General features: G+C 44.0%; 1 protein-coding gene across 6 annotated transcripts; it reads right to left on the reverse strand.

Moving 5' to 3' along the window:
• Positions 1-542: 542 nt before the first annotated feature.
• Mocs2 (molybdenum cofactor synthesis 2) lies at positions 543-11,569 on the reverse strand. Of its 6 annotated transcripts, XM_085830809.1 has the most exons (8): positions 11,476-11,518; positions 10,296-10,417; positions 8,845-8,989; positions 4,635-4,762; positions 3,979-4,129; positions 3,022-3,145; positions 1,821-1,878; positions 543-984 (listed from the first exon to the last, which is right to left on the reverse strand). In XM_085830809.1, the coding sequence occupies exons 3-8, from the start codon at positions 8,940-8,942 to the stop codon at positions 974-976; spliced, it is 570 nt and encodes a 189-aa protein (XP_085686935.1). In that variant the 5' UTR covers positions 8,943-8,989; positions 10,296-10,417; positions 11,476-11,518; the 3' UTR covers positions 543-973. The 6 variants fall into 6 exon arrangements, 5 of the variants coding, with proteins under 5 accessions (XP_085686935.1, XP_021035822.1, XP_085686936.1 ...); XM_021180163.2 differs by lacking the exon at positions 1,821-1,878 and having other exon boundaries at positions 11,476-11,516; XM_085830810.1 differs by lacking the exons at positions 1,821-1,878; positions 8,845-8,989 and having other exon boundaries at positions 11,476-11,564.
• Between the last annotated feature and the right edge of the window lie 317 nt (positions 11,570-11,886).

Below are 11,886 nucleotides of genomic sequence, written 5' to 3' on the forward strand. Positions count from 1 at the left end.
TCTTCCCAGTGAACCTGTCTGAGGTGATGGACATGTTAACCGTCTGGGCTGTGATGATCTCATCACGACACCACGTTATAGAACCTACGTCTATTTCACTTGTCGAATATATGTCAATAAAGCTGAAAACACAAAGTGTACGAGATTTGTATATTCAAACCTGCCATGATAAATTCACCAATCAAAAACTGGATGCTTAGTATAAATATCTTGCAGAAAATTTAATTTGTTTAGTATTAGCTTCACACAGGCTATTGTTACATAAACATTATGAAAACTATCTAAACTACTTTAATAAATAACTGCACAATCTCCTTAAGCAGTTGTGGGCCAACTTTTAAACATACATCACTTTAACATAAACCACCTCGTTGCTAGTTAGTTTTATAACAATTTTATGCTAATCTGTACAGTGGTGAGAATATTGACAACTAATGAAATATAAAAGGCTTTACTGTATAATTAGATTTTGAAGTCACAGCAGTTTCTGTAATGTAAAATCCCTTAGGTATTATCATTGACTAAAAAAGAGATAGGATCTATTTTTAGACTGTTTAAATCATGATTTATTTAGATTCACTTTTTCGTTATGTAAATGAGTTTCTGATTCTGCCAGGTTTTTTGTAATACATGCCTGATAGTGAAGCTGTCAGTACACTCTGGGACAGCGAGGTCTTCCTGAGACAGCTGAAGGTAAAAGGCAGGCTGCAGCACACTGCGAGCTGGCTAGTTAGGAGTTAGTCACAGAAGGCTGGGTCTATTGCAGACACCTTATCACAGGTTTAGGTCAAGCCCTTTCTCCCCATCTTTAGGTCCTAGGCAGCCCCTCATCCCACACACTCATGCACTTGGCTACTTCTCCGTTTGTGTTAGCTATGAGATTATCAAATTTTAGACTTAGCGCACCACACTTGACTAGTCACCAGCTGCCCAGAAGCACTCTTTGTTTCTTTTCCAAGATGAGGTTGATTCTTCATATATTTCCTAAAAACCAGAAGGAGAGCAGGTATTCAAAATGCATGTTAATGAGAATAAAATACTCTGAACAAATGAGCCCAGTAAATAGCACATCTATGTGTAGATGTGCACTCTTTCTAACAACATAAGGGACATGAGGCACCGAGAACATGGACATAAATACATGTCCCCTACGCAGGCTCCTCTAACTCCAATCAGGAGGTGACAGACCAGAAGCTGTCACAAGACATGGTGCAGTTACAGAAGAGGATAAGCTTTTTAAACTGTACTTCTCTGCAAACGCACCTACGTGAACATCACTAAGAGAAAGGGTGGACTGGATTCCCATCAGTCATGAAGCTACATGAGAACAGGGAAGTAATTAAAGAGGCCTGCGCTTCAGTCTGCTGTGACCTCTGTGCAGTGCCCTAACCTGCCTACAGCCCCTTTTCCTGTGTCTCAGATGATCTCCACGTGTGGGCCAGGCAAAGAATCCGGCCTGAGCTCTGAACAGGAAGTAGAAAGCCAACACCTCTTGGCCCGATCTCATTCCTGCAGTGGGATAAACCCAAGTGCGACTGCCCTTAAATGTTCTTGTGGTTTTCACCTCTTCTCCTTTCCCCTCCCCCTCCCGCCCCGCCCCGTCTCTTCTCTGCTAAACTGCTGAATTTCTTTCTGGGTTTCCTCACAGCCGCTATGGAAATCCTTGGTGTGTCAGGTCTGCGCTGCACCTCGTGGCGTAGGTCACCAGTGTTCTGTTTGTTCCCAGACAAGGTCCGGGTTCCCTGCCCTGTCTGCCTGCCTCTGAGCACCCGCACTGCCCCAGCCCTCCAGGCATAAAGTGAGAGTGTGTGCTCACTCACTTCCTGCTCTCACTTCAGGGCAGAGCCTCCTCTGCGGTCCTCCCTGTCGTCCTCTCCTCTGCAGAAAAGACAGCTATTGTTGCCATCTGGGTGGAACCTCAATTGGAGCAATTTCAACCCCTTCCCCTTGTCTGGGCTTGCCTCATATTCTCTCAGAATCATGACCTCCATGGACACATACCCTACCTTGTAATTCCAACGTAGTTCCTAAAGTCTTTAGCCCACTCAGAAAATACGACATCCACTAAATTTCATAGACCACGGTCCTGCTTGCTCATCTTTCCCACTGACTGAGGCAGCCACTGCTTTCAGGATAGTCCTGGCCCTGTGTGAGCTTCTTCTGACCTTGGAGCTTGGTTTTGGGAACAGCCACACTGCTGAGGGCCACTTGGGGGTCTTAGACTCAGATGCATAAGTACACATTTGCAAGTGCAGAACTGTCCCCCAGTGCTGCTACTCTACTGTGGGGAGCAGAGGCTGGCCATGCAAAATGCCCATTTAACCAGAGTGACTTGCTCTTGATTGACTTGACGTAAAGGCAGAAAGTCCTAGTGATGGTTTCAATTTTTATATATATTTCTGAGATGGGATCTATGTGCCTATGGCAGATTAAAACTTGTGTTCTTCTCACAGTGCAGGGGATGTGGATGAGTGACACCGTGTCTGGTACCTATTTGTTTTCTAATCCATCCATTAAGCATTTTCTCAGACACAGTCTACTCCCTGAAAAGAAAACCACTAGGCAAATGCTCTTTTGCCCTGAGGGATTGCTTTTTGGCCAGAGACTAAGAAACCAACATTATTCTTACTTTCCAAAGAAAGACCTCTAGTTGAATAAAATCCTAACTGAAGGGTCATTTACCTTAGGAACCACGGAAATAGTGTGGATTAGAGATTCTAACCACCAGCCCTTGTGGAGGCCTGCTCTATACCATGTGCTCCTTGGGGTACAAATATTTACACACACACACACACATATATATATGTTACATAACCATATATTATATATATATATATATATATATATATAATATATATGGTTAAACTTGGAAAACAGTCACTACATAAATGTGCTATTTTACAGCTGAGAAGAACAAGATTCTATAGGTAAGCAAGACATATGAAGCCAAATTCTGAACAGTCTTTTATCTAAGAATAAAATCATCTCCCTGTGACAAAATGAGGTATTTTCCTCACTCACCTTTTTCCATATGGGCACCTTGGCTTTTAAAGAATCAATGGCGTAGCTCACGGCTTCCAGGGACGCGGCTCTGTGAGCTGAAGACACAGCAATAACTGTGCTTGCTTCTGACACTGGAACCAAACTTTAACAAGATGGTGAAAAAAATTACCATTATCTCCTGACTCATACAGCAAAGAAACCACTAAAAATGTTAAAAACACTATATATATTATATGTATGTATATATATGTATATGTGTATATATATATATATATATATATAATTACTATATATATATATATATATATATATATATAGTAATTTTATTGTATTTAAATATCTAGTTTAACTAGAAAATGGTAATTTATCTCAGTTATACTCAGTGGAAATTAGCATCTATCCATAAAAACTCTTTGATGGGGATTAAGACAAAAAGGTCTTCTCTATAATTCAATAAACCTGACTCAAACAAGGCACAACATGAGATGCTGTCTAAAACAGACTACACAGTGACCACAGATACTTAACGCAGCATTAAAAACATATATATATGCCAATGAATCTTAAGCAACAGGACTGGCAACACCCAGTAGCATTAGCGGTCAGTAATAAAATTATAGCTAATAACAATGACAGATGTCTTAATTGATGACTTCTTTGAAATCCTGGAGCGCCACTCTTTTTGGTGGGATAAGAAGCCAACTATTTTTAATGGCTTCAGATCTGGAGCCAACTCTCACCATACTCTGCGCTAAGAGCCCAGAGCGACTGCTTATGGTCAAGGATTTAGGCAGCCATTCCCACAGGCACTTCAGGCTGGGACCTGAAGGTCTTGGCACATTTCGTTTTAGCAGAAGAGGTGGCGAGGGCATCTGAAGCTGCAATCCAACTTGCAATCAAGGTGAATGCTGGACGCCCTCTCCACTGCCCTCAGGGAAAACCATATTCACCATTCAGAAGATAAAAAGATCCTACCCAAGCCGATGGAATACCGCTATGTGTCTCACGGGCCATTTCTGTCTAATGTCATTACAGATTTTTCTGATTTCATTTTCTGCCATCGGTACATATGCTTCATATTCTAAGCTAATGACTTTCTTGCCTTCAAAGTTATTTCTTGTAGTCCCTAAAAAACAAAACAAACAAAAAAAATCACACAATGAGAATAAAATTTCCCCTACAACAGAAATACTTCATTTACATATTTTTAAAAGAATTATTTCTAACAAAGAAACTTGACTAGGAGAGCAAACAAGAATTGCTCCAAGATGATAATAACAATAACTAAGCAAGCTTCCTGACAGCATCGTAGGACAGACTGCTGTACTTGGCTTCTCACCAGCAGCACTTCACACTTAAAAGGAAAACATTTGTTATATCTATAAATACATGCTTTATCTCAACATTTGGAATGTACAAAATTTCTCTCTTAGTGTTGATTTTTATCATGCTTTGTCATCCCTGTAATTTAATATGGCTTGTTAATCAAAAACTAATTAAGATAAAAGTAAAACTGGGAAGTTTCTGTCCCCTCCGTGGGCAGTTTTGGCTTGTCACTCAGTATTGTACATCCAACATAGAGAGCACTCACTGGCTTCTACTCTGTAGAAGTTCAGAAATCACAAACTCACCTACAAAGAGAGACACTGCACCACACAGAGGGGACACCACCAACTGTGACACTTCACCCACAGAGAGCTTCTCGGCAGTGAACTGTATTATGTCTTTAGGTTCCTCCTGAACATCGTCCACATCTTTCCTAGAAATAAGATGTCAACGACCCTTAGCAAGAGTGGCAGAAGTAAGACATTCGACTTACACATTGTTTCCACGCCCACTTTTCTACATTAGGTGGGAAGACGAGGATTTGATTTGAGTGATAAAAATTAAGTCCAAGGTTTTAATAAACTAAAACAATTATCACACCCCCTCATGAATCTACAGGGATTCTACATAAGCGTCATCACTCACACGTGTCCACGGGATAGGCCAATATAACCAAAGAACGGAACTGCTGCTCATCTCTCTCAGCATGACACAAAGTACCACCACTTATAGCTGTATGTATGTCATCACTAATGACTGTGTAACCAAGCCCCACACCTGGAACACCACCAACCACTGTGTAAGGGAGCCCCGTAACCTCCCCTCCTCAGCCTGAAATCTGGCTGATCAGGTTTGACTGTTAGCATGAAGAGAGCATCCGGGGTGGAGCCTGCCACCCTATTTTTCTGCCACTCCCACTGCTACTGCCTGCCGCCTAGCTGTTCCGGAGCCAACAGGTGGTCACCTGAAACTGGACTCCAAGGATGATTTGGCGAGAATGGGTCCCTCCCACTTCTTCATAACCCGGTGTCTCCGAATAGTAAAACTGAACCTTGATCAGACTGATGTCTTGGTTCCATTCTTTCTCGCGCCACCTAGTTCCCTCTTTTCTTCCAGATTCCAAGATGCCTCCCAGGCTAGAACCCAGACATGTGGGCCGCTGGCCAGCCTCAACAGAGCCCCACACCCAGATCATCAGTAACCACTGTGTAAGCAGGCCATACAGGTAGAACACCACTAATCACTTGGTAAGGGACCCCGCCCACATTTAGGACATCACTAACCACGACGTAAGCCTGTCGTACACACAGAATGGCCTTTTCCTTCAAGCGAGAGACGGGAAAAGGGAGAGATGGTTATTCTACGGGAACAATGAGCCCTTCACAACCTAGCTCAAGCCAAGTAAGTGACAGAGGAAAAAGGAAACTGGGCACCTACCCTCCAGGTATGGTATGAAGTCTTCTGGAGTTTTACATTTACTCACTAAACAGCATTCCCGTGCCATCTGCTTATGCTATGGTGGGTAGCTTTATGCCAACTTGACACAAGCCAGGAAGAGGGAACCTCAGGCTGCCAAAAGACTGGTCTGTAGGTAAGGAAGCCTGTGGGGCATTTTCTTTATTGATGATTGAGGTGGGAGGACCCGGCTCACTGTGGGGTGTGCCAGCCCTAGGTTAGTGGTTCTGGGTGCTATAAGAAAGCAGATGAAGCAAACCATAATGAGTAAGCCATGAGGACCAAACCAGTAAGCAGTATTCTAACATGACTTCTGCTTCAGATCCAGCCTTGATTTCCCTCAGTGATGGCGTGTGACCCAGAGTGGTAAGCAGACATAGACTCCTTAGTTTCCAACTTGCTTTTGGGCACGGTGTTTCATCACAGGAATAGAAATCCTCACTACGACAAATGACTACGAGCCAGACGTACCCTAGGCACTGATCTGCAAGTACCAAAAGCTCAGGCTCCTGACCTCAGAGCGCTTGTCTTTAAATAGGATAAGCAAACCAATGAAGAGCCACAGGTTCAGGAAAGTGGCTGAGCAGGTAAAGGTCCTTGTCACCAAAGCTAACTACCAAGCTTCATCCACATAAAATGGTGAAAGGAAAAACATTGACTCCCATAAGCTGTCCTCTAACTTTCATATACACCCTGTGGCATGTGTACATTTATACACACACACACACACACACACACACACACACACCTACCACACTGAGATAACTTAATGGAAATAAGTAAACTTCTGTGATAGGTCTTAGGGACTACTGCAGATAAAGGGACCCCAAAGGTCTTTCTTAAGAGGTAATGTTCAAAGTTGAGATCTGAGCAATAAGAAGTGACACGGATAAATAGAGACAGGGTGCAGGTGATGAAAGGGAGTGGCAAATTTCAGATTATAGGACAATAAAAAATACGATGTGCTCGGGAGTAAAGGAGAGAGGCTAGTTTGAGGCTGGCCAAGAAAGGGGACCTTGTGCTACATGCCATGAGATGTATAATTAGAAGTCCTGTGAAAGTTCATCTGAATAGAAAAAAAACGAAAGAGAAGTTTATCAGAGACCTGGGCAAAGTGCTGAGAATTCAAGAAGTCTTAACCCAGTGTTTGTTTCTCTATCTCCAGCTAAAAAAAGAACAAAAACAAAAAAACAAAAATAAAACAAAAACAAAAAGCAAACCAGCATGTGGCTCCCAGATTTCTCACCTTCCCTATGTGCCACCTGAGGAACTTACACCCTCCACACTGTGGCTCTCAACCTTCCTAACACTTCAGTACAGGTCCTCATGCTGTGGTAACCCCCAACCATAAAATCATTTTGTTGCTACTTCATAACTGTAACTTTACTGCTGTTAAAAATTGTAAATATCTGACATGCAGGACATCTGCTATGCAACCCTTGGGAAAGGGTTGTTTGATCCCAAAGGGGCCAAGAACCATTGCTTGACACATCATTTTTTTGTTTCTTTCTGAAAACACCAAACCCAAATCGTGTTTCCAACCATACTGAGTTCCCACACCTCTGACTGTAAAGACAACTCAAACATGGCTTGCGGGTTCTAACACCAGCCAAGATAACTCAGGCCGAGCTCACTCAAACATTGTACAATCCTATTAACAATCGCTCTCACCTTTCCGAATTGCTGCGGTCACACGCGTGGGCTTTTAAAAGCAGTATGCTTGCTCTCTGAATTAACTCTGAAAATTAGCATCTTAGAACTCCCTGAGATGGGCTGATCAGAACATGATCATGAAACTAAGATACATCTTCCACAGGGAATCCTAGTGTGTCCAGACAGCAGGCCTGAGAAAGTTCCCTAAGTGTGAACATGCTGGCATCTGCTGCACAGCTTTCCAGGAAAGGGAGGCAGAGAAAACAGACCCCTCTGGCTTGTCTTTAATGGGGCTGAACCTTTGCCTCTGTGAAGGATATTTACTGTTGCTTTTGGGATATCTTTTTTTTCTATCTCTCTTTTTTTTATCTATACTTTAAAGAGTTCTTATTCAAAAACAGTTTACCTTGCAGTGTATTTATTCTTCAGTTGACAATAAAACAAGCTGTTCTGACTCAATCCTTAGCCGGGCGCTCCCACACTACCCTGAAGAATGTTTATACTCATCCCACTCTTCCATGGACTAAGTTGACCCTAGAGTCCCACGACCACACAGCTGAGAAGCTGCTCCTCTGTGCTGGACAGTAGTTGATTGTCTCTTCAGGGACAATCCTTTTAACTTCCTACTTGTACAGTTTACATCCAGGGAAGCTATTATCAGGTATAAGCAACCACATTTGTTAAAAGGTAAAAAAAGTCATACTACAAAGGTAAATTCAAATTCTGGTCCTGCCACTGTGAGGAAAGGCCATGTGTGGCCACACGTGGCCAAAGCAAGCTTTCGTTTGTGTGTGCATGTATGTGTGTGTTCATGTATGTGTGTGCATGTATGTGTGTGTGTCCATGAACCTGAACACCATGCACATTTGGGCAGAGGCCAAATGGCAACATGGGTGTCTTCCTCAATTGCTTTCCATCTTATGTTTTGAAACAGAGTCTCTCAGTTAATCTGGACTTCACTGGCCTGCACATCCTTAGGGATCCATCTGTCTCTGCCTTCCAGGGCTGAGGCTAAAAGAATGTGTTGCCACATCTGGCTTCTACAGGGGTTCTAGGTCCCTAATGTAAGCCCTCATGCTCATACAAGCACTTCACAGACAGAGGCACCTCCCCAGTCCCTAAAGACAAGGTCTTTTTAAATTTCTCTGAGTTTGTTTTCCCACCATCAAAACACATGCATTATAAGATCTCAATGAGAAATGTTAAATGAATATAATGAACACATCAAACTGCTTACTCTAGGGGTCATGGGAGACGGTAGACAGTGTTCATCACGACCTCGCATCAGTATAGAAATCCCAGTTGCTGCTGCCTTGGCAAAGGACTGGTGCAGTCAGACTCACACAGAATAGACAGTAAGAGCAAACCATAGGCAAGGTATCCTGAGGCTGGTCCTTCACCACATACCCGGACGGCTCAGATGCACTATCCTCCACTGATTGGCGGGATGATGGCAACCTCGTCTCCGGGCTGAAGCAGGAGTTGCTGATCTCCAAGCTCGACATACTCTTGACGAACAGCAAATATCACCTGGTTTCTAACATCAGCCAACCTGAAGGAGAAGTGGCCCTGGTTAGACCCTGTGAGCTGCTCCTCACACCTCCTCAGCTGCATTAAGTAATACTTCACTCACAGAGGCACTGACCTCACTCTCACTGTGTACAGCACGCTTGACCCCAAACATAGGTTAGGTTGCTCTAAAGCCAAGGCCAGTGGGAAAATAGCAAATATCACAAACTTATTCTACGCTTTTCCTTTAACCTCAGAAACCTTTTGAGTATTCTAGAGAAGAGAAAAGGACAGAAAAGTTTACAGACCTATATTCAAAACTTTGGAGAAAAGAAAAAAAAAATCAAAACAAAAACTTCCCAACCAGAACACAGCCTTTTCGTATGAAGCCGGCTGCTGGCTTACAGGTAGGTAAAACAGCACAAAGGGCTTGCCAACCTTTCACAAGGAAGTGAGTGATTTGAGTGGTTCCCAGCCAGGGAGAAGCATCCAGTCCTTCTGAGCATACAGTGTGGCACAACCTTCCGAATGGTGCCACCCTTTTTAATACAGTTCCTCACATCGTGGTGACCCCCCAGCCACACAATTACTTCGTTGCTACTTCATAACTGTCATTTTTGCCGCTGTTATGAATTGTAATGAAAATATCTGATATGCTATCTAATAGGTGACCCTTGTGTAAAGGTCATTCGACCCCTTGCGGGGGTGGCCACCCACAGGTTGAGAGCTACTAGTGTAGCACCTTCCGCACAGAGCTGAGCTCTGGGGGAAACCTCTTTCCGCAGGCTGAAGCAGCACCACTGGTGTTCTTGGGACAGTTTCCAGCCATTCTATAGTTCATCCCCACAGGGCTTCAGGGAAAAATAATAAGTTTCATTTCAGATTTTCAGGGACCAGTGAGAAATTTTCAAATATTATAAAACCCAAGCTCAGAAGCATGTAGGGTCTGTTATACTTCATTTTTCTTTCTATCTCAGAAACTTTTGAGTATTTTAAAAGAGAGAAAAGGACAGAAAGGTTTATAATGTATGTTTTTAACAGCATCTTTCAATTTTTCATCTTAGGCTATAAAAGGCAGAACTTGCATTTTTCCGTCTTAGAAATTAGAAAAATGATTGTAAATTACATAAACATATCTAGGGGGCATCCACTTGACTGTCTTTCTAGTAAATTATCTGTGATGTTCCTTGTGGTACTTGAATGCTTCTAAATACCAGAGTTTTAAAATTTCAAGAATTTTAAAGAACTAGTACTCTCGTGTGAGAACACACATACGCACACTCACACATAATTTACACATTTTAGAAACCTTTACATGTTCATCATATGCATTCTACAACGTTAGCTACCCAGGATGGAGACTCTCGAGCTCCTTCCACAGCTGTGATGCTTTGATTTCCTGTGGCACAGAAATGGTCTCCGAGCGAACGCCGGCTATTTCAGCACTTTTTGCAAAATACAACACTTCAATCTGAAAGGAGAGAGGATCGTCTAAATAGCCGGCACCAAGAAGTCTCCTCGCTTCCCAAATGCAATGGCTCAGAAAACTTCAGTATCGGCCTGGTGGTGACGACACATGTCTTTAATCCCAGAACTGGGAGGCAGAAACAGTCAGATCTATGTGAGTTCAAGACCAGCCTGGTCTACCAGAGTGTAGTTCTGGATAGCCAGGGCTACACAGAGAAACCCTGTCTCGAAAAACATAAACAAACAAACAAAACATTTCCATGTATCTATAGATTCATATTTGAGACAAACGCTTTAAAATCACTTCTGATTTCTGCCTACCGTTCAGACCTCTCACAAGCAGCATTAAAATCCTACTACATTTCCTTAGAAAACATGCGAAGTCTGACTTAACTTGACACGGAATCGATTCTTCCATCAGCCGCGAAGCAGAGACAGAGGTCTGAGTCAGGGGATGGATTACACAAGTAAATTAAATAACCCAGTCAGCAAAGGCCTAGCTTTCATTTCACAGTGGTCAAATGACCTTTGATTCCGTCCTACATTACGATTAAGTTACACAACACAGAACATTTGACATGTCGCAAAGCAAATGGGCTTGAATTGCAGGATCAACTGGTAGTTTCTAGGCCAAACCCGTGTAATCAGCCTGGGAACGAAGGGACCTGACTGTGCACAAGGTCTCACCTGTCACTCAGTACAACTCGGTCTCTCCACAATAATCACGGCTGCTGCAAACTATCCTGAGCCTGTCAATCCATGGGTGATGCGCATTTCCTCACAATAATTCCTAACTAGGAGCGTTTTAATTTTAAAAAGTGTCAAAATGAATCATCCCGAATGGTAAGGGGAAAAAACCGTCTAGGAGCCTCCAGAAGGGAATCGGTCGTGAAGGCCATGACCTGGACTCCAGAGTTCGGGGACAGAACTTGACATTCAGCGAGCAGCAGGCGCAAGACCCGGAACCCGGGAGGAGTTAGAGAGGAAGGGGCGCCCCAGCAGGGCCGGGCTGTGGTGGAGCCCCACACCCAGGCTAGCTCGTCCGCGCGAACCAACTCTTACCTGGCACCTAGGAACCATCCCGCTACACACCGCGGAGCCAGTTCTCCAACCCCGAGAGGCGCCGGTGACTCAGGGCGCATGCGCAGCCGGATGCTCCACCTTCTGGGTGGTGCTCAACCCCCGGCGTGTGGACACTGCGCCTGCGTACACTTCGCTCCGCCCCGCCCCGCCCCGCCCCGCCCCGCCCCGCCTTCCGCACCTGCAAAAGTTTGCTCGGCGTTTGGATCCCACTGCTGCGACCTCTTGTGTGACCAGGCAGGGTGGCCTTCCCCAGGCTAACCTAGGCGGCCTCTCCATTCCGTGTGGGATTCGGGTTCTTATTCGCAGCGTGGAGACGGTATCTGACTGTCACTTCAGTGTTTTAGGCGCTCAGGAGTTTCTGAGCCAGCGACCCCATCCAGACTTATAGGC

Source organism: Mus caroli, unplaced genomic scaffold (assembly GCF_978045245.1).
Source record: "Mus caroli unplaced genomic scaffold, Mus_caroli_1 scaffold_15, whole genome shotgun sequence".
Lineage (NCBI taxonomy): Eukaryota > Metazoa > Chordata > Mammalia > Rodentia > Muridae > Mus > Mus caroli.